The 25,693-nt window shown below is 56.2% G+C and overlaps 5 protein-coding genes across 5 annotated transcripts; 1 reads left to right on the forward strand and 4 right to left on the reverse strand.

Annotated features, from left to right (window-relative positions):
- Positions 1-754: 754 nt before the first annotated feature.
- Positions 755-1,972, reverse strand: LOC34620808. Its single transcript, XM_022734042.1, has one exon. It carries the CDS (start codon positions 1,970-1,972, stop codon positions 755-757), a length of 1,218 nt encoding a protein of 405 aa, XP_022592433.1.
- Positions 1,973-3,568: 1,596 nt separating this feature from the next.
- Positions 3,569-14,103, reverse strand: LOC34620809. The gene is made up of 21 exons (XM_026338714.1): positions 14,064-14,103; positions 13,695-13,849; positions 12,647-12,715; positions 12,258-12,512; positions 12,084-12,166; positions 9,604-11,558; positions 9,201-9,364; positions 8,912-8,993; positions 8,476-8,603; positions 7,805-8,093; positions 7,241-7,455; positions 6,908-7,086; positions 6,624-6,663; positions 6,304-6,473; positions 5,944-6,075; positions 5,714-5,795; positions 5,385-5,462; positions 5,018-5,164; positions 4,748-4,808; positions 4,433-4,539; positions 3,569-4,123 (listed from the first exon to the last, which is right to left on the reverse strand). Exons 1-21 carry the CDS (start codon positions 14,101-14,103, stop codon positions 3,569-3,571), a joined length of 4,986 nt encoding a protein of 1,661 aa, XP_026194499.1.
- Positions 14,104-14,968: 865 nt separating this feature from the next.
- On the reverse strand, positions 14,969-17,407 carry LOC34620810 (putative uncharacterized protein DDB_G0291608). The gene is made up of 5 exons (XM_026338715.1): positions 17,125-17,407; positions 16,956-17,047; positions 16,019-16,813; positions 15,455-15,610; positions 14,969-15,070 (listed from the first exon to the last, which is right to left on the reverse strand). Exons 1-5 carry the CDS (start codon positions 17,405-17,407, stop codon positions 14,969-14,971), a joined length of 1,428 nt encoding a protein of 475 aa, XP_026194500.1.
- Positions 17,408-18,625: 1,218 nt separating this feature from the next.
- On the forward strand, positions 18,626-22,326 carry LOC113147608 (phosphatidate cytidylyltransferase, mitochondrial-like). The gene is made up of 10 exons (XM_026338716.1): positions 18,626-19,069; positions 19,473-19,565; positions 20,112-20,192; positions 20,575-20,656; positions 21,054-21,103; positions 21,359-21,529; positions 21,611-21,749; positions 21,827-21,887; positions 22,028-22,139; positions 22,282-22,326. The coding sequence occupies exons 1-10, from the start codon at positions 18,626-18,628 to the stop codon at positions 22,324-22,326; spliced, it is 1,278 nt and encodes a 425-aa protein (XP_026194501.1).
- Positions 22,327-22,818: 492 nt separating this feature from the next.
- On the reverse strand, positions 22,819-25,200 carry LOC113147609. Its single transcript, XM_026338717.1, has 2 exons — positions 23,519-25,200; positions 22,819-22,987 (listed from the first exon to the last, which is right to left on the reverse strand). The coding sequence occupies exons 1-2, from the start codon at positions 25,198-25,200 to the stop codon at positions 22,819-22,821; spliced, it is 1,851 nt and encodes a 616-aa protein (XP_026194502.1).
- Between the last annotated feature and the right edge of the window lie 493 nt (positions 25,201-25,693).

The following is a 25,693-nucleotide window of genomic DNA, read 5'->3' on the forward strand; positions in this document are numbered from 1 at the left end:
GCTAACTATGAGGATGTAGGATAATCAGTCCGCCTAGTAGATACCGCCTACATTGTACGGAGGAGAAGTCTGGTGAGGACAGACTGCATCAGCAGTTAGGTTTCCAGCCAGTGCCGCGGTCCACGAAAAGGATACCCCAGTACGTTGTGTGGGATCCAGCGCGGCTCACAATGATGAACTTTTCTGTTCATTGCAACTGGTCATTCCATCGTCGAGTTTGGTTGTACATGGCAGCATACTTTGCAACTTATAACTGGCGGGCGAGAGTTTAATAGTGGCCTGCCATTCAAAACGTCATTTCGCATCGGGCTTGAAGCACGCGAGCGGGTACATACCCACAATCCTGGAAATGGGATTTCTATGCTTTGCAGCGGTGGTACTGCTGTTAGCAACGGAACAGCACACGTGTTTTTCTCTCACTAGCGCAACGGTAGATTGTTTCTTGATGTTGAAAACTAGTGTAGCGGCGCTACACACACTATTCGGTCAATATCGATTCTCAGCTTTCACACGATGGCGCCCCCCAGTAGCGTGCCAACGGCAATGGCGAGTTTGCGGCTTCGAAATAAGTAAAGTTCAGTGTTTAATTACCTCACAATTCCTGTTCAGCCCAGATAGCAAGAGCCGTCGAGATGTGCAACGAATGACTGGCTTCCATGTGCTTCCATTGTTCGCATGGAAATGGAATGGATGCATCGACGGATTGTAGCTCTGCATGAAGTACATACGACTCATTTTGCCTCACTGTGTTGGTTCACCGGAACTGTCCATCCACATTTTCAGGTAGCATGTCCACGATAGTGTTGACCCGCCTTCCAGTGGCCTCGTTGGAGGCAGCTACTTCGGCGTCATCCAGAGGAGCTTCGCCATTCACGAGTTTTGCAGCGCTGCGTGCGGTACTGTGCACGAGTGAGGTCAGGTTATTCCCGAGGGAGCCGGCCAGACCTGCAAACTGGGTGCTGCCGAAGATCTCGGTTGGCGACACTGGCATGAAGGGCGTTACTTCCACAGACTCAGGTGGTTTCTCCGATTGCTGGGACGTAAAAAGCCGACTTAAAAAACCTCCAAATATGTCACTTTCCTCCTGCCTGCTTAAGGAACGTGCAGGTTCAGGGATCTGTGTCCCGATGCTGCGAACTGCGCGCCCGGTATGCTGTGGCTTCTCTTCTCGGTGACCTGCGGCACTTAATTCGCTCTCTGAGAACAATGCGGCAAGAAAGGCGGCCACTTCATTATACTCTTGCCGGGAGAAACGAATGATTTCCTTCGCCTGCATTGCAACTTGGAACAAAAATGTATCCGCGTCTCGCAGCGCGTCCCTCAGGGAACCCAGAGATGCCCCTCGTATATCGAATGCCGGGGTCATCAGCTGGCAGTTCCAGAAGGATGCGAGGGCCTGTGTCGCTGAGGCGAGCAGCTCCTGCCCCAGAATTGCATTCAAGTCCGGGTCTGCGAGCAGGTCGAGGTGCCCGTTTGAGAATGAAGTGATCAGACAACTGGCAGCAGTAAGCCTAAGTAATTTGCTCTGAGTGGAGCTCGGTGCAACCATCGGGTCAGTGGCGAGAAATCCCAAGTGCCTGCACACAGAAAAGGGGAGGATTCCGAGGCGGCAGTCGCCGTAAGCGAGTGCTGGTCCTGGGAGCAGCCTGTCATACAGGAATCCTGTAGGGTCTCCGGTGGACCTCGGCTCAAAAGCTGACTTCATATCCTCAAGGAGCGCAGCCTTGGTCCGAAGAATGGCTATTGTATTTATCACCCCCATGACTTTTTGTCTTGGCGCAAGTTCAGCGAAAGGCACGTAGGCAGCTCCCCTCTGCGTTGCAGTTTCGGCAGCTGTTGAATCGGTTTCGTCTGCTGAAAAGCTTGTCGCAGGTATTTCAGACGATGCTGCCTCAACCTGTACGCTAACAACATGGCCAGCGGTGACCAGCGCCACGTGCAGTAAAGCAGCGACAAAAAGCAAGAATTTCATTTTTGAAGCACGGCTCATAGCCCCAGATCTGGTATGCTATGGACGTAACACAATGAAATAAGCAGCAAAGAGCACCTGAATACCTTAATAAGGGACGTGCATACTCCACAGCGTAGAGTGAGTGCCCCTAGTCCTGCATAACGCAGTACCTGGTTGACACGACTGAGAAGAACAAATGCCTAGAAAATGGCACGATACTCCTGCAGAGAAAAGTAATAATCAAAGCATTTTACGTTTAGGAAGCCACAAGCAACTGTTTATTGGACCAGCACATATGAGGCTCGGTAATCTGCGCCTATCTGATTCTGCGGTCCACGCATCGCCTATGTGTCCACCACACACCGTGTCTGCAACCGAAAGTCGAATAGCTCTAATAATGCCAGCAAATAGCCTACGGGCATTGTGTATTTGGCCATTCTAACCAGTCTGAATCATACAGGCATCAGTCTGCTAGATCGTCGAATGCTGATGTTCGTTTCCCATCTCCGCAAGACCTTCCGAGAGCGGTCCACAGAACTCTGCGCCCAACGCACGCGATTTTGCGGCATTTCGTAGAGTTCATATCAAACCCTAATCTATTTAGTAGGACATATCAAAGCTTTTAAAAGGCTGGATGAGGAAAACTCCAGCATGGAATGCAGTACCTGTTTCCAATGAAGGCAACACCGACCCTGCTACATTGATAGCGCCGAGTGGCAACCACTGCAATCCATTCAGGCTAGCTGTTGAAAACATCTTTGATACACCTTGAATTCAAGAACGAACGCGTATTAATAGGTGTTGTTGCAATGTGTGAGCGTGTGGGTAGCTGAGAAGACGGGCGGACGACCGATGCACCACGCGATTGACAAATGTACATTTTAAAGCTCACGTAAACTAAGCCAGATTCGAATAGATCTAGAAAAAAATAGTAAGAGTACCTTGTGATCTTGTATTATTGTCAAAACATCAGCACGTGTCGTACAATATCCGGGAACCTGGGGTACTGCTTGATCTTATACTTGAGTTAGTTTAACAGGATGCGCAAGCAGCAGGACTCTGCCATACTTAAAGCTGTTGGCAGAAGTGACGGAGTAAAGTCAGTGAAAGATTAAACACCTCACACTGGATGAAGGAAATGCATTTGTTGTGCCTGGCAAAGCTCCCCTATCACGCACGGGGAACATAGCATCGGTGCTCTAACTACTTTGCCACATCCTTCTTCTCCATTCAAATATCTACAAATTGATTATTGGAAGGCTCTCATGCTGCGCCTAGCTCAAGACGCACATAGAGAAAAAGAGTATAGTCAGGACTTCATTCTTGCCTTCTTCAAAAATCCCTCTACCCGTAACATCTGGCATCTGTCCCCAGCTGATGCTCCAAATGGAGGTGTGAGTCTGTGTGTCATGTTCAGACTTCAAATAATGATCCCTCTTGGAATTGCACAGGTATAAAAAGAGGGAACTAATCAGCCAAGCATCTTTGCTTGCTGTTTTGCTGACTAAAACAGCTGCAAGCTTTTCGGCGCGCTGTTGGCACCTCTGTGGCATCAGAAGTACCATACTAGCAACAGTATTTACGATTTGTATCTCCTATTGTTGCAGCGACTGGCAATCAGGCCAAAGCCACGCGATTTCCAGCCAGTTGGGCCGGTAGCTTCTTTCTCTTCCTCTTTTTCTCGGCGGGTAGCCCATTATTACAGCTCCTGTCTGCTTCTCCCCTTTCCAGTTTGTTACCATCCCCAAGAGCTTTGATTTTGCACATACTTGCATCTAATTCTGGGATAATAGATGGATCATGCCTGTCGCCATTAAAGGTTCCAATCCTGGGTGATACAGTTGCAGAGCCAGGTGAAGGCGGTAAGGTGGGGCTCAAGATAACTTCACCGCTTTTGAATGCCTCTTCAAGATCTGCTTCGCTGTTGCTTTCGCTCTCGTGCAAGCACTGCGTACTGCCTGGCGGTCGCATCGGACTCTGGACACACTCCAGCGTTGGAGATTCAGCCGTTGGTTTTTTCTTGTCTGTGAGCTTCTCCATATTGAAAACAGAATGTCCCTTACTTCGGTTCTCTTGAGACGAATGCAAAAGTACGTTCTCGAGGACTCGAATGCTCTCGTGGCATGCCTTGTTCACAATTGGCAGACAATAACGGTGGTAGCGCTGCAGTTCCTGCGGAGGCGACGCGACAGACGTACAGGGGCCTACAACCCAAAATACAACAACAAGGGCCTCAAACATCAAAGAATACATAGAAAAACAACCTTCAATGTCGAGGGCAGCAGCGAAAACGGTCGCGAGTAAAAGATAGCCAAGCGGGAAGCACGGAACATGAGGGGAAGGAATGCAGCACTCTAAAGCAGAAATCTTTGAGTTATGAGGTATTGCCTTGGGAACCACAGGATCCAAATCTCGTATCCCCCCCTGCTGTAGAAGTCCGCTGCACCGATTCTCGATTCTTGCGCAGGGCCTCTCAAATACCTGAATACTGAGGGAAGGCTTGGCGTTTTCTATCGCAGCCGTAAGGTGCCGCTTTGTAACTGCCGCATGATCAGGGGCATCCCCATCTGAAGAAGCATATGGCATGGCTGCCTGGGATTACTCAGTACCGATGTCCGCCTATACGTTATGTCTGTGCAGGCCTTGTGCAGCTTTCGTTAAACGCCTCAGGAGTGACACTATCTTGGAGAGTAACCATCCGCAGGCCTCCCACTAAAGCACACAGACATAAGCCCTGCTACTACCGAAAAAGGTCTGTAGTGGATGGTGCGCCAAAGCTGTGCTACCGCTGCATACCGCCGGTGCAGGCCGCGAGAGCCTCCTGGACGGCGTAGAGTTGGGCCTGCTTCACTGCTGCCTGACCAACGCGCACGGGCAGAAGCATACGATGCAAAAAGAATGTTGGCGAGGTGAGTGTAGCCTGGTGGCCTCATGCTGCCTTCTTGAGGAGAAAGAAAGCTGAGTCCGTGAGAGGTCAGTAATGGACTGCAGCATGCATGCCCACGTTTTGTATATGTGTAGTTCGTTACGACACCCCCCTACGGCGGCGACCAACGGACGGCGCACCTGAATATCTGCGGGGGTAAAGGCGGGGGGGACCATGCTGGCAAGATTTGTGGTGTCCAAGACGATGTTGGAGTTGAGCGACTTCAAAGCCACGGCTAGAATCTCCTGCCGTTCAGCATCCGATTGCGGAAGCCCGCAGAAGCAGACCTAAAGACGCAATGAAACAAGCGCATTACCCTGCGGGCAAAATCTAATTACCGCGATGATGGTAAAAAGAGCAAGCGGCCTTTCGCGGGGCTGCGAACGCATTCTTAGCAGCGCATGCCCCCCCCGGAGGATCTGAGTGTCACGTCCGGGAATGGGATTGCACAGGGCGAGCCGTTGGTTGTGAGGGAAAGAAGCCCTTGTAAACTTCTTTTTCTCCTACCTTGTCGAATCGACCAGGCCTTAGCAACGCCGAGTCTACAAGGTCGGGTCGAGCAGTGGTTGCGATCACAAAGACGTCCTGCCCGCATGCAGAGAGATAGAGAGAGCTGCACTGAGGTGCTCACAACAAGCGCACACCGCTTGCGTGTTGACAGATCAGGAACACCCTGTCGTTGTTCGGCAGTCTCGAGTACACGAGTTTCACGTGGCGCACTAAGAAAACGCAGAAGCGAAGATCATTCGGCCTAAAGTGTCTCGAGGCTCCATAGAGCGAGCGAGCAGCGAGTACGGGGGGGCGGGTGAAAGGATGACGCGGGCAAGGTAGCGCACTTCACGGGCTTCAATGCCGTCGAGGTAACACAGCAACTGGTTGACCACTCTGTCTGTGACGCCTGTGGTGTCTGCGCCCCGTCTGAAGCACATGGGAGAATCCGTTTACAGACCACGAATTGCGCGCGCGGCTCGGAAAAGCCGCGAATTTGTCGAACAGAAGTTTTTTAAGAGGCCTTAAGACCCCTGCCTAACAAGCAGTTGCACGGCGATAGGCACAGAAGGCATACTTAGTGGCCAGGGCCTCAATTTCGTCAAAGAGAATGGCACAAGGTTTCGCAGCCTTGGCTCTCTGGAAGACATCGCGCACTGCTGCCTCGCTGGATCCAATGAACTTGCCCAGCAACTCGGGCCCTTTAATGCTGCATGCACCTCACGACGCACAGTGACACTGTATCGCAGCCGCCACCGATCCTGCCACACGCATGGGCAATCAGTACCCCAGGTGCATAGGTGCCTTGCAGCTGCTGTGAAGCCAGCTGTGATAGGAGCTCGTAGAAAATGTCTTTTCAAGCGGAGCCGTCCACCAACCCCCGAAATAGCCCCCACTGCCACTGATTTCGCTGACTCAGTCGTCCTCTTCGGCTTACTGGATACAACGAATGCCCGCCTCCCCCACTGCGGCGAGAGCCAGATGCGTTTTCCCGCAGCCGGGGGGACCAATGAGCAGCACTCCTTGGTGAACTGCAATGCCGGACGCCCTCAACAGCAAGGGGTACCTGCGCTGTAGGGTCAAGAGGTCATGCAGGTCTTCCTTCGGCTGCAGCAACCAAGCCAAGGGATAAACACGGGCGTAGCAGCTCCCGGGGAAGAAGCACTCGCACAGACAGCAGCAGCCTACAGGTTCTAGTGGCGAAACAGGAGAAGGGCTTCTTCACCATGCACCCATGAGGAAAATCCCCCTGCTGACCTTGTGCAGACCGCCAACGTGGCAGTAGCGGAGATTGGGCCTGGAATACAAGCACAAATCCTGGCAGCCTATAGCCTTGACCCGCAAATCTGAGGCTTCTTTGAGCACTTGGTACATGCGCTAGAAGGGGCAGGGAAGGCAGGAGGGAAAGAGAAATAGGTCATGCTGACGGCATGCGTTTCAACTGAAACACGACACCCTGCAAGCAAGTTTCTAAGAAAGCATCCGTGTTATCCCGTAGCTGTAAGAATAGCACCGCCTCTGTAAAGCTGCGTGCAACGTACTGAATAAAGGCGTGCGTCTGTGTCGCTCGAGGCCGCACATCCGCAAGGGCTTTACGGAGATGAGCCGCTTGGATAAAGGCGAGGGGTGGCTTCTCCGCATCGTACGGCGAGGTAAGGGCTTCTGAGACTTTGAGAGGATATCCTAAAAGGCTCTCGCCAACGGCGCGCGACACCACAGCCTGCACGAATAGCAGGAAATCAAGCGGAGAGAGTGCACGCGGGCATTGTCGCCACTCATGTCCTCGAAGATGGCTTTCCCAGGCTTCTTCTTTTTTCCTTAAACCGTCACTGGCCAGTCGTGGAACAGAGAATGCTAGTTGTTTGAAATCGGACCTGAAAGTCTGCAAGGCTGTATCCCTCCAGCTGATTTGCAATATCCCGAAGACTCCCTGCGTCAGTGGTCACCGCTCGGGCGTCGCCAACGGGCAAGAGATGATTACTGGCGGGATGAACGGCTTGAGGAGGGGATAAGGGAATTCCACGTTCCGTCGTGGCTGCGGAGAGCCCTACAAGGGCACGCAACAGTTCTAGGCGGGCACTAGCCATCGCTGTGCGCAGCAGTACGAGATACACACACACGCACGCGCAGGCATACCATGACGGCCAAGAGGCCACCCAGTGCAGGGATACAGATGGCTCTAAGAACACGTGATGACACAGGAATAGCACTGTTTTGTACGCCGTCTCCTTGGCACAAAGCAGGACGGAACTGACACCCCCTAGAGCACCGCGGGTATAGGACGAGCACCACTCTGCTGCCTGACACCTCCACAAAGCTGCGCTCCTGAGGGCGTTCCGCTGGGTGTGCAGAGAAGCTTGAAAACACAAAGAAAGGGGACGTGGCAGAAGGGCAAGCGAGCTTCTGTCTGTCTGTCGAGATTTGCTGGCGTTGCTTACAAGTGTCGCAGTTTACTTCTACTTTGGAGGAACCAAAGAGTGAGGGGCGCGCAAGGAGGGGGTGTAGGGAGGAGAGGTTCACGGAGGTTGCGAGCGTGAGGACTCGGCGCGAAGACGTTCGCACTCCATGCTGCCCTCCTAAGCCATCCAGCCGGCAACTGCCAGCTGCAGAGGCTGCCTCAGACACCCCATTTATTAGATCACAGAGGAATGCGGCAATAGCTGTCCCTCGCGCGTGGGCTACAGTCGGGAGGTTTCCTCCATCCTCTCCCGATAAGCACAAAACATCCTGCGAGTCAGGAAGATAGTCAGCAAAAAAAGAACTACAGGGCGGCATTCAACCGGTCCCCCCTCCCTCTACACCCCGCGCAAATGAAACTCCCACCGTTGAAGCCGTAGGCACGCCCCCTGAGTTGACACCAGAAGAGTTTCTGCTAGGCTGCTCTCTAACGCGGCATCCGGGTGCAAGCTGTTTTAAGCTGCAGCCTTCCCGACATCGCATCTTCGCCTAACGTCACCCTCACTGTTTTGGTTTAGCTGCATATGGGGTGCTGCGCTCTCTGCCCAAACCCTGAGGAGCAAGCCGTTAAGTTCATTCCCCGGATTCCCCCCTCTCCCGAGCCTTGCACTTGGAGATCACAGGGAATAGACCAGCGACGCAAGGTGCTCACCAAATCCTCCAGCAGCAGAAGCGACGGGCTGTTCGCCTCAGCGACTTCGAATGCCGCAGAAAGCACATGGCGTATCAGGACAGACGGCATTGCCTCCCGAGCCAGTAGGCGGCAGTGCACGATCATGGCTGCAAAACGCCCCCGCACAGAAACACGCATTTCCCACTGGCGTGCGAAGATCTCAAGTGTCAGAAGGGGGGAAAGGGCAGCAGCGCTCTTAAGAAGGGCTTCAAGAGGACTTTTCCACGTGCAGACCCGGCGCAGTCTCTCTGTTGCTCTTCGCCTCAAAACCCCCTTTTGCCACCCCTCCCCCTCCCCCCGCCGCAGACGGCTCCTTTCCATCAAAACAGCAGACACGCGTCACAGCCCTAAGGACTGCCCACTCCCCCACCCGTTAAGCCCTACATCCCGTATACCCCAGAGAAGTGTCTCTTACTGAAGACACCAAGCCGCCGCATCACGTCAACGCAAATGGCTCTGCAAAGAGCAGAGCGTCCGCTGCCTCGAGGGCCGCACACCTGCGCAACACAAGAAAAGCCTTGAGATTTTGTTTGAGGTGCATGCATGCACCTACGAGGGAGAAAGATGCTCAGAAGGATGCCTGCAGTCCGAGAAAAAGGCTTCCTTCGCATTTTGTCGCTAGAATGGGCTTCAAGTTCCCGTGCGTTCAAGGATTCGGGAAGCCTTGACGTAGGTAGATGTCTCGCTCTTGCCGCTCTACTTACCAACAAGGTGGCACTGCCAAGCGCGCTAAGGGCCCGGCTAGCCCTGCTCTCCGCAGCGTCTGTTTCAAGGAAGGTTTTTGAGCAGGAAGGCGACACGCGTGAATCCGACGCTCCGTCCCCCCTGTCTTCGTCGGGGTTAGCCAGCTGCCCCAGTCGTCTGTAGACTGCGTGCAACACGGCACCGCAATGCGCAGCAGCACAGTCTTCTCATAAACCCCCACAAAAAACGGGATTGCAGTGTTCGCTAGACGTTGAGGGAGAGGGGAGGGGGGCTGTCTGAGTGGCCGGGTGCTCGGGAGGCGTTTGCAGTCTACGGGCGCCTCCTCTAGAGTGCCTTCCGAGGCGCAAAGCAGGATGCTCTTGCCCAGCCTGAACCTCCCTGAATTAGCATGCAAAGCCTTGCCTGCGCGCTTAAGGGCATCCGGACAGTTCCCAAAGGCTTTTAGCCCTTGAAAGTCGGCAAGCAGGGGCCGAGAAACCACACTGGAGAGGTGCAGAAGGAAATCAATGGGAGTGGCACACCCCCGCTGCCCCCCACAGCTGCAGAGGGGAAGTTCCGCAGCGGGAGTCTCTACGCAGCCCTGCTGCAGCAGCCGAAGCAGTCGGGCTTCAAAGCCACTCGCGGAGTCGCTGGGAGTGTATGCGTCTGCAGCGGAAAGGCGTGCTGACAAGGTCGGTGGCAGTAGCCACCAGAGGCGCTGAGCAGCTCTGAAAGCCTCGGGGTCGATTACCAGCTGCGAACACTTTAGGCGCACTGCTCCTGTTCCGTCTCGTCCAGAAGCGTCGTTTGCTTTCGGCCCAGCTGGAGACGGCACCGAGCGGCTTGTCTGATGCTCGCCCCTCAAGCGCCTCGGCAACGCTTCGCCGAAGGTTTCACAGGATGCACCTCCGTGGCGCAGGGGGAGACGTAAGTCCCCACAAGAGTCGCTCGATCCCGCCGACCCCACAAGGACGCGCAAAGGCTCCGTCACCGCAGCCCGTAGGGCCCCCTGCCGCACAAGCCCTCGCAAAGCGTCGTTTAGCAACACGCAAGCGTCATCCTCCGAATGGGGACCTGCGTCTTCTTCCCGCATCTGCCCGTCCCCCCCGTGGTGGCAAAGAGGCGCGAACACGGGGGGCAGTGAGCGGCTAAAGTGGGGAGGAGCAGCCTTCATATGTGCAGAGGCAGCACCGTTTCTCTGAGCACTCGGCGAGGTGGCCAATCCTTCTTGCGTGTCTGCCGAGCTGAACGACACAAGAACGTCGAGCGCCACGTGATGCATCGGCGAGGAGCCCTCAGCGGGTGTCTCTTCAGCAGCAGCTGGAGGCGAAGACCACCCCCCCGTCGCGTCTGCCGTGCGAGGGCCTGCGACAGTTTCTCCCGGAGACTCTGAGGAGATCCACGCCCCTACTTTCCGGTAGGAACCGCCTGCAGCGCGCACCCTGGGGAGCCCACGGAAAGTCTCGATGCCAGATTCTTCCACGACGCTGCAGTGCGCCGCCACTTTTGCCCACTCCAGAGGCTCTTGGAGCTGTGCACCTGGGCTGCCCCCTGAAGCCGCTGGAAGGGAAGGCCGTGCGCAGGGGTGCTCGGGACTGCTGCTGCGTGGATCCTCGGCAGCGCCGCCTTCCCCGCCGCTCCCCGTGTCTGATGAGGCGACATACAAATCCCCAAGGCCGTCCTCTAGCTCTCGGAGCTCCCGTGTCAAAAGAAACGCTGAGGGTCGGCTCTCCGTGGACGCCTCCTCGGAGGTTTCCGCCCCGTCCTCAGCGCGTTCTTTCGCTGGAATCGTGGCACGAGCGGCTAGCTCCGCGTGCGGCTTTTCTGGCTCCCGCTGCTGCAGTGCGCTGTGGGAATGCAACAACCTGGCCACCTCATCGGAGCTTAAATGCAGCGCCAGTCGCACGAGTGCGCCGTTCCAGAGGGGAAGCCCCAGGAGGGAGCAGAAGGCAGCCGGAGCAGGGGCCTCTGGCAGATCCTGCGTTTTCGAAGGAGGCGCGTTGCAGACTTCGTCGGCGGGGGGGAGGTGATGGTCCTTCTGCACTGATGGTGAGACCGAGGCAGCCTCCGCCCTTCCCGCCGTCTGCACGTCGAGACCATCAAGGAAGGCGTCCAGAAGGCGAGATCTTCCGTCTTCGCTTTGCAGCAGTGCAGCCCTGAGAAGGCGTCCAAGCGAAGTGCTGGAGAGGCGGTTTTTCTTCGAGGGATCGTGTGGCCTTCCTGCCCCTGCGTCCTCCTCGGAAACCGAATGCTCGGGAGGAAAGCAAGCAGCCGACTGCGCGAACGTGAGCGGCGTGAGCAGGAGCGAGGAAGGCAGGGTCGGGGGCACTACGCAGGGTGCAACAGAGACTCTACTGCTGATGAACCATCCATAAAGCCTCCGCAGGTAGAGGGGCAGTCGCACGCACCCGAGGGGCACATGCGCAGCAGCCACGCCCATCAGGATCGCATGGCTTCCGCCTCGATCCTGCAGATCGTCTGCAGAAGAGGCTTCCCCCCCCGTCCTTGCCCCAAGGGCGCCGCCAACACGCACCACTGCCACTTCTTCCGCCGCTGCAAGACGCTGCAAGTGAAGGGTCTGGAGTCTCGCCCTCTGCCCCTGCGAGACCGGACGTGCTCCTCCGTCATCCAGCGACGGCTGGGCAGTCCGCAAGGCGGGCAGCAGCCACTGCTGCCGCTGCTGCAATGCCTTGACGTGCGAAGGATGCATGTAGCAGAGGTATGGCAGGGAGGCAAGCCTGCTGCCCCCAGGGGGCGAATGAGGTCGATGAGGCCTTGCGTTTTCATGGCAGCAGCAGCAGCAGCAGCAGCAGCAGCAGCCGCAGCAGCACAGGGGGTCTCTCAGGCCTTTTCCGTCCGCGTCGAGCTCGTCGAGGCTAGGCAGCACCCTCAGAATGTCGTGCTTCCGCTTTCTGCTGCTATCCGCAGCAGAGCCATCAGCCAGCGCGTCTAAGGCTGTGACGGGAGGTGCTCGCCGGAACGCTGCCTGCGCAAGGGGCCGCACGTAAAGCTCCGTGTCGGAGCTCAACAGGACAAAAGGCGCATGCTTCTGCACGCCGCTGCTGCCTGCTGCATGCCTTCTCGGAGACTCCTCGCCGACTCGCTGATGCGGCAGGCAGGCACGCAGGAGCGCGGGTTTGTGACTGCTGCCAATCCACAGGGGAAAAGGTCTCCCTGGAAGCAGCACAGCGACTTGCTGCAAGATGTCGTCCTCGAGCGACTCTGCGTGCAGCTGGACGGCTTCCCAGTCGTCGCTGGTGAGCGGGATAACCTCCAGGCTGGAGACAAGGGGGTAATAATGGCTGCTCGCGTAGTGCTGCTGCTGCGCCCGTCTCTCGAGGCGGTTCACATCAACTGCAGCGACAGCCACGCGCTCACCCTTGCCCAGGTTCAGCAGGCTGCACAGAACGGCGGAAATCCCGACAAAGACAACGTCCGCTGCTGCTGCCGCTGCTGCTGCCGCTGCGGCTGCCGCTTCTTGCACAGCTGCGCCGTCTTCGGCACTCAGCCCTTCCCCCAGCCAGCCAACATACAGCTGAGGGGACCCCAGAGACGCCGCAGCCTTCGCGAGGACAGACGCAGCTGCTCCCGTGACACCCCCCTGCTGGTGATGCCGCTCGAGCTTCTGCAGCTGCAGCACGCGGCAGAAGTGTCGCTGCTGCCCCTGCCAGAGAATGGACGCTGAAGGGGGACCGCTCAGTCGAACGAAACAGCTACGCACAGAAGACAGGGGAACGACAATCGCCAAGTGATGGCCGAATACAGGAACGTGAGCTTCTGCATCCTTCTCCTCCTGCGGCAGTTGCTGCTGCTGAGGCTGCCGCAGCTGCTCCTTGTGTGGCTCGAAAGGGGGGCTTGTCGAAGCCATTTGTGCTCTCTGCCGGGAAGCCTTGCACACGGCTCCTCCCCGGGAAGCACCGCTGCGCCGAGAGAAGGGCAGGGGGGGCAAGGCGAGAGGCGGAAGAGGTACAGGGGAGGCAAGAGAGCCTTAGGAGGCCCCTCTTGCCCAGCAAGCAGACAGCGGGAGGGGGAAAGAATGCGTGAGTGGCAGAAAGAAAGCGAGAGAGAGACAGACAGACAGACACACACACACAGAGACATAGACAGAGCCTGGACACTGCCAAGAAATAACTCCTCCTTCAGAAAACAGCAACACAATCACTCTGAACGCCAAAAGATATTCGAGAAAGACGCAGATGCGGCATTTTCAATCGTTCAGCCCCTCCTGTGTGTGGTTCCGTTCTTACGCCTCGGTCATCGGCTTCATGACGCCCCCTCCACTTTCCCTCATTGGTACTGCCAAATTGCAGGAGTTTTCAGCAATTCCATCACGGTGCATGCGTTTTCAAGCGCATAAATGAAGGCTCTAGATGAGGAAGCCCGCCAAAGAAGCGCCCTTTTGGTTTTAACACGCGCAAGCGGGAGGTCCTCATGCGCAAAGAAGGAGGAGACGCAGACAATCGTCCACTTGAAAGGAAATGACGCGGCCTCAACTTCCACAGCCCCACACATACACAACCGGAGTTCATTGAATAATTCCAATTTATTGTCTCGCTTGAGATTCCCGCCCAGGGAGTAGTCCATTCGCAGGAGTGCGCCGTCCCTCCCGCCACGGCACCCTCGATACTTCCACGCAGCCCTTCCTCAGCGATAGCGAAACACGCAAAAGCTGCGTTTTTTCGTAAGCAGAAAGGCAGAAACGCTATTTCACATACTTTTACGAAGTTCTTCGCGCACACTCTGGCGCTGCTACCCTGTCAACCGTCGACCCCGATGCGCCTGTACGGGAGGAGGTAACGCAGCTCGACGCCTTCCAGAAATTGCCCATTTGCCTCATTGCACTTCCTCTCTTCCCGCGTCCTCTATATACTCACACTTCCTACCCAAACCTGGTGTGGCAAGCAATGCTGGCCAGCGGTCCATACGCTAACAAACGCCGTTCGGCGGCACTCAACGTGTGCTTTTTGCCGCCGTTCCGCACTGGGAGCAGCACGCCGAAAGAGGGCGGCTACGTAGGACGCCTCTTTGAGGCAGTGAATAATGCGCTGAGCGGCAGGCAGATGCGAGAGAAGCGAGAGATGAAAGATCCGAGAGAAAGCGGGCAAACAGACAGGGGAGAGTCGGGAAATAGGAGGCCGCAAAAGCAAGGTGTTTTATTGCATGTGCCTCCTCGCCGCGCTCGGACGCGCGCAGCTTTTCCGCAGCAATCTGATGATACAGTTGAGGCTAGCCGAGATTCATTACAAACATGTGCGACAGACACATGTGTGTGCACACAGAGATACATATGGGGACGCATGTAGCCATCGGGCTTACAGCGATGCGTACCACCCCTAAAAAGAACAGGGAGGGGTAGACGGCGATGCGCAGGTGTACATACACACCTAAAGTAGACCCCGAATCCCTACGAAGGGGAGTGGGAATTGCGGGGAAGGAGACAGACTGCATATTGCAGAGCTGGAAAGGTGTCGCGGTGCCTCGACAGCGGGGGGAAAGTCGGTGCTCGCCTTTTAAAAATCGCTGCGAGACTCAGCTCGTCTACACTAAACAGTGGATACATGCATGCACTGTGCAATAGGACAGGCCGCTACGCGCCGTGGCAGGCGTCCCGTCCTTTCTTTTCGGCGTGTCTGATACTTCTCTAAAAGCAGCACACCTCCGGTAGAAGGTAAATCACCGAACATTACACGGGTAGTTGTACAACACCCCTTCTCCCCTCTGGAAGCAGCCGAGCAGCCACTAGCGCCTTTGCGCCAGGACGCACGAAGTGCGCACATGGAGCATGTAGTCACAGCCTCGCCTGTTGCTGTTTCTCAAGTTCTCTCGCCAACCGCACATACTCCTTCTTCGCTTCCGAAACGGAGAGCTTGTCGCAAGCCTTCCAAGCCTCCTGCACGGAAAAGCCGCACCAGAAGGAAATGGTAGAATCTCGAGAGCAGAGTCTCTTTTCCAGCTGTCTTTTTCAAAAAGTTACGGCCGCCCCCGTCCGTCGCCCTCCTTCCTTGTTAATTGCCCCTCTCATTCCCCTCCCCCCAAGAGGTTCTGCTCTATCGCTTTCTACGAGAATCCACCCCACAGAGCACTTCGCTAGCTGTAGCTAAGGGACGCGGCCAGTGAGAGCTACTACTAGTTCGCCGTCTGGCAGTGTGTTTTTTGTCGCCGCCTTCGCGAGCAGAGGGGACGGTGTGTGTGTGTGTGTGTGCGTGTGTGTGTGTGCGTGTGTGTGTGTGTGTGTGTGTGTGTGTGTGTGTGTGTGTGTGTGTGTGTGCCGAACCCATTTCTTGTATTGCCTCAGGTTGAACTGTGACGGTTGTTTCTGAGTGCATCTGCCAGCAGTGATCCTCTTGAATAGCCCGTAGAAGCGCAGCTTTTGCGGGATCGAGAGGGGGGGAGAGGCTTCCTCTCCGGACTCTGCACGACGCAGAAATTCCTGAGTGACATAGACATAGATATATACACACACACGCACATACACCACGTGATGCGCAGACACTTGAAGGGGAAAGGCAGATAAATGCCACGTAAAACTTGCGCCGGCAAAAGGAAAAGCCTGCGGGAGGAAAAGGGGGAAAGAAGGAAAGGGTTCTTCAGTTGATTCAGGCAAAGGTATGCAGCGAAGCTGTCGGTGATTTCATCGCAAAACACATGGAAACAAGGCGAGGAACGAGATCCTCAGGGGAGAGGCGAAGAAGGCCGACATACGCACAGCCCAAATCACAGACATCTGCAACTCGCATCAAGTCGGCGGGAACACGTAGCGTGTAGTAGAGAGAGACATGCAATGCCGCAGCAGGAGAAAGCCATCTCTTCGAAACTTGCTTTTAGAAATAAAACTCACTCTGAACTCCGCCTCGAGGGCATCCTCTCCGCCTGCATCACTCGATGTTCCGGTCACAATCAGCTGCTGCTGTTGCTGCTGCTGCTGCTGCTGCCGTTGCTGCTGCTGTTGCTGCTGCTCTGGCTGCTGCTGCTGTTGCTGCTGCTGCTGTTGCTGCTGCTGCTGTTGCTGCTGCTCTAGCTGCTCTAGCTGCTGCTGTTGTTGCTGTTGCTCTAGCTGCTGCTGCTCCCTTGGTTGAACCGCGCTGCTTCCTGCTGCATCAAGGGTGAGGGAGGCTGCGCTCCTTCCCCCCTCCATCTTGAGAAGCTTCTCGATCAGTTCGCCAGCGGACCTCTCGTGGGGTGTCAGCTGTACGCGGCCTTGTTGTGCAGGAGTTAGATACAGCGGAGGGAGCTCCGTTGAGCTGCCTTGACAGTTCTCCTGATGGGCTTCTGGAGACAGCCCGTTCCCACATCCTGACGCAGCCATGGCGCCATTTATGGCGTCGATGGAAGCAGACACAACTCGCTGCAGTGACAGCAGCAAATTCTGCGGCAGCCCACCAAAAAAGCCCTTGTGGGGGTGAAGAGCCGTTGCGAGACTCTCTACTGACACGCTTCCCAAGCCTGAGGGAGCTACTGGATCGTTTGCCGTTGTCTTAGGCCTTTTGCTCTGGTGTAAGTACTGGAGGCTGTCACGTGCCACCTTAGCAGCCACAATTGCAAGAATCAGACGCGCAATACAAGCCTTACGAGACAGGTGTTGCTGCTCTTGTTGTTGCTGTTGCTGCTCTTGCTGTTGCTGTTGCTGTTGAAGCTGTTGCAGTTGATGTTGTTGTTGCTGCGTGAGCGCTTCAGACTGCTGTTGTTGCGGCTGGCAACACTCAGGAGGCGTAACGGGGCCTGCAGGTTGAGCGGGAGGCAACTGGTGCTGCTGAGGGGCGATGTGCTGTGCATACGGCTGCTGCTGCTGCTGCTGCTGCTGAAGGGGGTGCAGGAAAGGCCAATGCGGCGGAGGCAGTGATTGAAGCAGCATCGGCACAAGCTGCGGCTGAAGGGGACGTTCAGGGAGAGAGGCTTGACAGGCGGTGCAATGTTGTGTGCAGCAGGGGCAAGGCACCCTTTGGCGAGGCTGCGTCTCCGCTGACTGTTTCTGCTCGACTTTTTCTTGCACGTGTTGGACGGCCTGCGCGAGGAGGGCTGGCTCGGTGAGTGTTTGTGCCTGCTCTGCGATGGCATCCTTTCCGCAGGCTTTTAGGTGGACGTACACTTCGCGGGCGATGCGGGAGAGCTGCGCGCCAGAAAGGCCAAAGAAGAGCGGCTGGGTGCTGTTCAGGTTGTTTTCGGCAACGGTGAGTAGTGCCTCTGGCAAGGATTGCAAAGCGGAGGAGGGGGGGGAGGAGGTCGTCATTTTCGAGTGGATAGGGTTTGGCTATTGCCAGTGTACATGCGCAGCGGCGGAAAGAGACGGCGCAAAAGGAGATTTCCTCTTCGCGCCTGCAACGGCAGCTCGGAGCTCTCAGACTGCCGGCACTGCCTGGCCGTGGGCTAAGCAACAGGGGGGCTTCAAGCGCGAGGATGGCAGAAAGTGGCGAGTGGCGATGCTTGTGAAGTGATCAAATGGTCAGAAAGCAGCGGTTGAGGAGGCCTGAGGGAGTGCTGAGGAGGAGGAGCCGCTGGTCATATGGCAGATCAAGAGGTCAACCCGCGGCAGAGGGAGGCACCGAGACGTTGGTGTGTGTCTGTCTGTGCGTGTGTATGCGCTGCGTCTTTAGGCGGGCTCCTCTGTGGATTGAGTTCCTGCAGTCACTGAAAAAGCCTTTCAAAAACACGCAGAAAGAGACAGCAGGCATTCTGCGTGGGAGACAGGCGGGAGTAGGGAAAAGCGGCGCTGTCGGTCGGGCCTGTGAGTACGCTTGAGCGAGCAGCTATTACGTGGAGGAGGGGAGAGAACGGGCGCAACAGGGTCCAGAAACTTGCCCCTCTATCGCAAATGCGCTGATTTATGAATCAAAGATGCGGGATTGCCGTCTTCTACCCTTTTGATACATCATTTCGGGGGAAGGCAGCTGCTTCTTTCGGCTCGAGTTGTGAGGGAGGCCCCCCGTGCTGCTGCCCATTCCCCCGTACCCGGGAGAGAGGGGGGCGTCGAGACTTGTAAATTAGGGAGCGAGAGGAAGCCACATGGAATGCATGCCAAAAAGACATGATCTCGACAATCCACGCCTTTGCAGGAGCCTCCATGTCGCACCACCAGGTATAACATACACCTGAGCAGGCGCAAGGGCCCTCTCCCGCGAGGCGCACCGGGAATGGGGCGGCCACTGTATGTACACATGCCGTTCGAGGACGCGCGAAAAGCCCCTTGCCTTTGCACAGGCCGACAGGTGCTCTGTGCCGTGGCTGCACCAGGAAGCCTTCGAGCGAGATAGAGAGATCCCGCGCATTCGCGAGGTGTCCATACACTGGGGGCGGGAGGCAGGAGCTCGTTCCCTCGGCGCTTCCACGCCGCACGAGGGCACCAGGGGGCCCCTGAAGGCCCTTGTGTTTGCAGAAGCTACGTCTGATCTCCTCGCGGGAGCGAGAGATCCTTTTCCTTGCGCTTTCTAGAAGGGTGGTGCTTTACGAAATGCGAGGCCAAGTGCCCGACTTTCCCACTAGTATTAGGGGGGAATCCTCCACAGCTCTTCTCCCAGAACTGCCGCCGATTGAAGCCTGCATCTTCTATGGCTCAAACTTCTTTCCCCAAAGGCCTTTGGAAAGGAGACAGCAAGACTCCCATGGCGAACCTAAGAGAGGGCAGCGGCCTGAAGGAGAGCTCTCTTCTTCCTCCCGCAACAGCTCTCCCCTGTATGACATGCTCCTACTTGTACCGCAGCAACAGCTGCTGCAGTGGCATGCAGACAACTTCAGCCACAGACCTGAACACTATGCCCCCTTTATCAGGCATGTGGCCAGATACACTGGCGGGGGAAAACGAGTCGCAGCTGCGTTCGCCATGCGCCTTACAGAAGCCTCCGAGGTTCCTGTGCTCTACAACTGCAGAGTGCCCCTCAACAACCACCCTCATGAAGTATGTCCTTTTAGGATGGCTTGTTGCTGCTGATGCTCTTGTGACTGCTGATGCTCTTGTTGCTGCTGATGCTCTTGTTGCTGCTGATGCTCTTGTTGCTGCTGATGCTCTTGTTGCTGCTGATGCTCTTGTTGCTACTGATGCTCTTGTTGCTGCTAGTGCTCTTGTTGCTGCTGATGCTCTTGTTGCTGCTGATGCTCTTGTTGCTGCTGATGCTCTTGTGACTGCTGATGCTCTTGTTGCTGCTGATGCTCTTGTGACTGCTGATGCTCTTGTTGCTGCTGATGCTCTTCTTACTGCTGCTCTTGCTTAGGCCTCATTGTCGGCTGTTTGAGGCGTCCGTTGTTTTTTTCGCCCATCCCCCACCTCGCCTGCCCCCTAAGCCTTTCTGCTCCTGTTGCAGCTCTGTAAGTATGGCGTGGTGCCCACTGAGGCCTTTTGCGAGGATCTGCGTCTGTGGAAGCACTTTTACTTCGCTGGACGCATGCAAAAGCCCGTGAGTGTCGAACACTGGGGCCCTTTCTCGGGGTGGCCTACTATGCCCGTCAACGAGAAATACCCCTTGCCTCTCGTGCCGCGCGAGCACCCCTGGAAGCGTTCTCAAAAATCGTCAGTTGTCGATTCTCTTTGTGCCTTTGGCGAAGTCTTCATCGGCCTCTGGGAGCTTTTGCCACTCGTGCCGCTGCTAGACGCGTGCTGTATGCATGAAAAACGCTACTCTTAAGACGGAGGCTTCGCATCACAACAAAGGCTGCCAAGCCGAGAGGGCCCCGCCGTCCTCCATCCTGCTTGTGTCGAGATGCTGCTTAGGCTGCTGCTGTGGCACTGCTGCACCCCTTTGCGGTGTAGACGTGCTTGTTATTCTTGCATATGCACTATGCACGTTTTCCGTGTCATCCTCATGGGGTGTCCCCTCTCTTCCCGTGGGGTTCCTTTTCAGGAGCATGTATGTGCAACTCTGGCGACGATAGCAGGGAGGGCTTAGCCGAAGTATGCCGCATCCACGAAATGCCAGTCGCTTCTGGAGTATCTCTGTGCACAGGTAAACCTTTGCTGGAAGGGTGCTGACCAGGGAAGGCGAGCGCAGGTGGAAGGGGCCTGCCTGTTGAACAGACTGAACGCGGTTAGTTTTCCTCCGCCCTTCTGTCTGCCTCCGCAGCGGAAGTCCAGCACCAAAGAGTTGAGGCCAACTGCTCTCAGCGGGAGCCTGCTGCTACGAGCTGCTGTTAACTGCTGCTAGCTGCTGTCTGCTGCTGCTGTTGCGCATTCGCTGGCATAGCCGTCGAGCTACCGTGTGTGTGTATCTATGTGTGTATGTATGTGTATGTGTGTATATGTGTGTATATGTGTGTATGTATGTGTATGTGTGTATATGTGTGTATGTATGTGTATGTGTGTATATGTGTGTATATGTGTGTATACGTGTATATGTGTATATGTGTGTATATGTGTGTATGTATGTGTATGTGTGTATATGTGTGTATGTGTGTCTTCCCTGGCTGCAGCTGCGTCTGGCGCTGCTGCTTCTCCCCCAGGAAGTTTCTCTTATGCGCCTTCTGGAGGAAATCGTATCCTTGTCGTACCAAGGTGACCCATGCGAACAAACTCTCTTCTCCTCTCCCCTACGCCTCCTGCGCTTCCGCCCCCCCGCCTGTTTGCCAAGGCGTCGGCTGACGCAGAGCAGGCAATGGTCCACCCAAGGCTTTGGAGCAGCAAAGTGCCCCTTACCTGTACAACGCCGTCTAAAGTTTGTACAGCCATATCACCGTGCAAAAACTAAGACAGTCTCGCTGATCGAACGCCCCCAATGGCTCTCGCAGCTGCTGCCCCTTCAGGCTGTGCAACACTCAGATTCTCCTCACACTGCCTGAAGCGTAAATTAAAAGCCTTTTGCTGAGGCGGCCTTTGAGAGGGGCAGAGGGGCCTCGATCTACGTAGAAGTGTTCAATATTCGTGCGTGACGTGTCGGCTTTCTGCTGTGTAGGAGACTTTCGCATGCTCGTTGCGGAGGACCCCCAGAAGGTGCAGGCTATCGTACGTCTCTGTCTCTCGACTGCCGAACTTCTCGACGAGGATCGAAGGGGATCGGAGGGCTGCTGTCTTGAGGGGCCGCGGAGCATATATATTTGTATATGTATATCGAATGCGATGCTTTCCGGCTTTGAACACCCTTCTTTCACCTGCGCGAATGCACCAGACGCAGAGCGAGATCCACGGAGGACGGGGAGGCGTTAGCGCGTCAGGCACACATTTACTGCCGGCCGTTCTTTTGTGTGTTTACGGCTTCAGGTGAGGAGCCAGACAGAGGCGCTCTGCTCCATTTATCTCCCTCTGCTCTCGAGGTTGCCCTCAGTGCACCTGGAAGCTGGGGAACACGTGGCTGTTCACGGCGAGGGCCCCTTGCCCTTCGGCGAAGACTGCAAGCCTCAGGATCTCAAAATCTGCAACGTGCGCGTGCAGGTGAGCTATTTATCGCGTGGGTGCGACGTTGAGGCTTCGCAGCTTCCCGCTGTAGTGCCTTTTTTCACCTTCCCCGTTTAGGGTTCTACCGACGGGGCTGCGACTGCTGGCAAGGTGCTGTGGAGTTTTCTGTACGTCCAGCAAGACAAGGCATCACCTGCGGCGCTTGAGGCGCTCTACAGCCCGCTGCCTTTGTCTATCCGTCAAAGGGCTGAAGCGGGTAAGTAACACACCACCAACCCCACAACCGGAGACGTGTATTTTTCCCGTGGTGTGTCTCATGAGCCGAAGCGAAAGGCCTGAATTCAACGAGCGCCAGCGATCGTTCCTCTTCCTCCGTGTGTCGATATTCGCAGCCGCGCGTTCCCCGCCAAGTGCCGTCGCTTCCCTATTCTTTAAGGCTCTGGGGGGGGCGGGGGGGGGCAGGGGACGCCTGTCGACTGCAGCGAGCATCCCTGTCTCGCCAGCTTCGTCTCGACAGTCCGTTCCCCTCGCAAGCAGCACGCCTCCGCCTGCGGAAGCCTTGCGCCTCGGTCTGCAGCGCTTGATGCTATGGCCGACGCTCAAGTGCAGCATGAAAAACGCCGTCTCCGCAGGTTTGGTGAACTCGGTAAGGCTACCAGGCGAGCTAGAGGTGATGCTGTGCGGCTGGCGGGAGGGAGGGAAGGGGGGCGTGTGCGACTGCCTGCTTCGCATAGAGCCGTGCTTGCAAAAACATGCGCAGAGGACAGCTGTCTTTGCTGACACCGCAGGTCCTCTACGGACTCCGTAAACTTGGAAAGCGTGTTGGCAAGTGACTACCCTGTCTTCCTTCCAACTTGCCTCTGCAGCTGCCTCGGCTACGTTAGTTTTTGAGGCCTTTTCCCGGCTATACAATACGCGAAGAACCGCGTCTGCAGCTATGCTGAAGGCACGACACTGGAAGGCGGTCTGGCATCGCTTACAAACAGCCTGTGCTGCAAATGCCTCTAAGCTCTCGACCGCGTCTGTCTGTCTACTCGGGGTGCTGCTCCTGTCCCTTCTCTGGGAACGCAGTGTCGCTGAACGAGGCCCTCAATCCAAGCGCCTCCTCGGAATTCTCCCTTCTGGACGTCCCCCTCTGTAGAAGTTTTTCGTGAACACGCCCAGCTCGCTATATATATATATATATATATATATATATATATATATATATATATATGCCTTGCCTAGGTGTGTGCCTAATTTCGAGCGACCTCCTATCTAGAATTATGCGCTCATAGAGCACGGCTGGGACGCTATTCCTGCTAGCTAGCAATAATAGTGAACTCTCAAGAGGCCGTTCTCCTTCGGTGCCCTGCACAAAAACCCGCCTCTACGCGCTGATGTACCCAGTCGCGCAAAAGCTCGTTGTCAGCAAAACACGCAGCAGTTCGCCAGCATACACTACATTGGAAACAGAGGGCCGCGGAAACGCGCACCGCTTGAAACGAAGCCACACTTCCAGACCGCGGAAGGGGCAGGAGGGTCGGAGTTAGCGAAAAAAAGCACTTGCTGAATACTTGCTGGCTCCTCTCTCCCCCGCAGCCGTGAGGACGCCCAGGATCTTCAGCAAACAGACTCCTGTAGACCCCATAGAATTGCGCATGCGTACGGCAACGCGCAGCCCTATAGACATTTGCAGCTCCCTAGAAGTATCCAGGGAGCAGTGGAGGTCTCGAAAGTTTTTAGTCATATAGATAGATATATATATATAGATACATTATGTATATGCATGCATCATGTCTCTTGCCCAACGTGCTGGGCTCTTCTGCCAAATGCTGCAGAGGGGTGAGAGGCAGATGGTTTGAGGGGTAAATCGCCCAGGGGGCAGCCCTACAGCTGGCAGGTGCCGAAGGCCGTGCGCGCGCTGCTTTGCGCATCTCCCTGGCAAGAGGATGTGAAGCACATCACCACACATACATACACACACAGCGAGTTGATGCCGAGCACATTCGCACGCCTCACTCATAGACTCCCCGCGGCTCTGGCGGCTCAGACGCTGTTGCGTTACTTTCGAGCTTCACTTTCGAGGAAGAGGCCGCAGCGATTGCCACGTTTGCACTGCAGTTGGTGTCATTGCTGGTAGCAGTCTGATACACTGGCGAAGCCGTCGTCGGGGGAGGGTCCAGAGGCACTCTTGCAGAGTGCTGCGAACCCTCTAGGCCTTCTTTGCCGATATCGGATGCTGGGGGAGGTGAGGGGTGTGCCGCTGCATCTGCGTGTCGCATGAGGCGTTCCTCGACGGCGCTGATGGCACCCGCCGCTGCAGCTCCGACTAAAGGGGTCACCAGGAAGCTGACAAGATAAGGCATGGAGGAAATGTCATCTGGAATGAAGAAAGAGAGGGAAAAGGGCTCGTGTGCTGCTGCCGAGGCGCCCACGCCACATACTAGCAACCCCACCACGGAGCACGCGAGGCCCCCCAGGAAGCCCCACTTGGTGATCTTGGGGTGTACAGACACTAGGAAGGGTCCGGCGAGGACGGCGCAGAGAAAGTTGGATACCATGAAAAGCGAGAGCAGGGGCACTTGATAGAGGGCTAGGAGGACTGCGGGGATGTTTATCAGCACCATCGCCAGTCTTGCCCAGTTGAAAGAAAGACTGCGTTTCTCCAAGTCGTTTCCGATCAAGGAAACGATTGCTGCTTGGTAGGTGTCCACACTCGAGGTGACGCAGGCAACAGCCAGCACGCATAGCACCACAAGCCAGGGAGTCGGCAAGTTTTGCGCTGCGTAGCTGAACAGCGAGCCGCCGTTTAGGGCCTCTTCGCGGGAGAGACAAACTATGCCAGCCACGCCGAACAGCAGCACTGAGACTCCCGAGAGAACTCCCGCGAGCAAGAACGCCTTGCGGATATCCGATGCAGAGCGAGCTGCCCACACGCGTTGCCAGATTCCCTGATCGCAGAGATACACCGGCCACACAGAGGCCACAATGACGGCACCGGCAATGAGCGACTTCTCGCTGGAGAGGGCAGCGGGTGCGAGAGCGAGAGACTGCGAGATGGGGAGGCCCCCCGAGGGGGGCCCCCCCTCCGTGCAGACGAGGTACACGGTGAAGGGCACGAAGAGGGAGACGATAATGAGCGCCTGAACGACGTCGCTGACAATGCAGCATTTCAGGCCCCCCACGAGGACGTAGAGCAGAGGCACCAAGGCGACGAGAATCACGGCACAGGGAACGGGGAAGGTGTTGCTGGAGATGGCAGACATGGACATTCCCACAGTGGTGAGCTCCGTAGACAGCGTGACAAACATCATGGAAAGCGAGATGCAGGCAGCTGCTAGCTGCGCCACCGACCCGAAACGGAGGGCCACGTAGTCGCAGCTGCAGAAGCCTCCCTTCGCCCGCTTGCAAACCAGGGGAGCCAGCCAGACGAGCAGCAGGTAGGGAGCACCGCTGCTGATGGCATATCCAACAGCGCCTGGCCACCCATACAGGGCCCCTCCCACAGCAGGGAGATACAATACCCAGTTACCCATCAGGGAGGCGTAGAGGGAGAGGCCCAGATACAGCCAAGAAACTTCATTGCGCGCGGAAAGGAAAGTAGGGCCGGGGTGGAGCAGGCGGTAACAAGACTCTTTTCGCCCGCTGTACACCACAAAGAGGCCAAAGCCGAACACTGTGCAGAAGAAGGTCCCATAGGCCGCATTCAAGTCCAGGGCCCCCATGCTGGACGAGTTGCCGGGAAGGAAACGCGCAGGGGCCCCCCTTTTCTGCACGCATGCATGCAGGCCGTGCGGGTTGGCTTGCGAAAGAAAGCGCGAGGAGGTGAATAAAGCGCAAGAAAGCACGGGGTAGGGGGAATAACAGCTCGCGTGCAGGAGGATGTGGAATCGGGGGGGAGGACAACGCTCGCGCTGTATGCAAACCCTCGGGAGGAGGCCTGTAGGCCCTGATGGAAGTGGAAACACGGCGCCTGGAGAAACTATTCATGAACAAACTGCGAGAAACGATGAAAATAACGGCGAGAGCCCCCGCTACATCTGAAAGAACGCACACCTTCTTCGCTACGAACGCTCCCATTCATGGCGAGGGGCACATTTAGGCTAAGCGAAGCGGACCGCACCCAAGAATCAAAGTCAGGAATTACTAAATGACATTCAGTTAGCATTCCTATGTCTTGAAGAAAGCGGCCCGTCTGAAGGTTCCGAAGACTAAAGA

The sequence above is a fragment of the Cyclospora cayetanensis genome, unplaced genomic scaffold (genome assembly GCF_002999335.1).
Source record: "Cyclospora cayetanensis isolate NF1_C8 unplaced genomic scaffold, CcayRef3 CcayRef3_contig_3, whole genome shotgun sequence".
Classification (NCBI taxonomy): domain Eukaryota; phylum Apicomplexa; class Conoidasida; order Eucoccidiorida; family Eimeriidae; genus Cyclospora; species Cyclospora cayetanensis.

Excerpts from the sequence above, each read along its gene's own strand:
- LOC113147608 (XM_026338716.1), top strand. The coding sequence starts at position 18,626 with ATGCGAGGCCAAGTGCCCGACTTTCCCACTAGTATTAGGGGGGAATCC. Across the intron at positions 20,193-20,574 it reads TGTTGAACAGACTGAACGCG|CTGCGTCTGGCGCTGCTGCT; the intron begins GTTAGTTTTCCT and ends CCCTGGCTGCAG. Across the intron at positions 22,140-22,281 it reads CCGCAGGTTTGGTGAACTCG|GTCCTCTACGGACTCCGTAA; the intron begins GTAAGGCTACCA and ends CTGACACCGCAG.
- LOC113147609 (XM_026338717.1), bottom strand. The coding sequence starts at position 25,200 with ATGGGGGCCCTGGACTTGAATGCGGCCTATGGGACCTTCTTCTGCACA. Across the intron at positions 22,988-23,518 it reads AACGCAACAGCGTCTGAGCC|TGTGGCTTCGTTTCAAGCGG; the intron begins GCCAGAGCCGCG and ends GCGGTCTGGAAG.
- LOC34620809 (XM_026338714.1), bottom strand. The coding sequence starts at position 14,103 with ATGGACCGCTGGCCAGCATTGCTTGCCACACCAGGTTTGG. Across the intron at positions 12,167-12,257 it reads GGCGAGGAGTCTCCGAGAAG|GCAGCGTTCCGGCGAGCACC; the intron begins GCATGCAGCAGG and ends CCCCTTGCGCAG. Across the intron at positions 11,559-12,083 it reads GATAGCAGCAGAAAGCGGAA|GCTTTATGGATGGTTCATCA; the intron begins GCACGACATTCT and ends CTACCTGCGGAG.
- LOC34620810 (XM_026338715.1), bottom strand. The coding sequence starts at position 17,407 with ATGACGACCTCCTCCCCCCCCTCCTCCGCTTTGCAATCCTTGCCAGAG. Across the intron at positions 16,814-16,955 it reads CAGCAGCAGCAGCAGCAGCC|CTTCAACAGCAACAGCAACA; the intron begins GTATGCACAGCA and ends CAACTGCAACAG. Across the intron at positions 15,611-16,018 it reads CCCTCGAGGCGGAGTTCAGA|GAATTTCTGCGTCGTGCAGA; the intron begins GTGAGTTTTATT and ends TATGTCACTCAG.
- LOC34620808 (XM_022734042.1), bottom strand. The coding sequence starts at position 1,972 with ATGAAATTCTTGCTTTTTGTCGCTGCTTTACTGCACGTGGCGCTGGTC.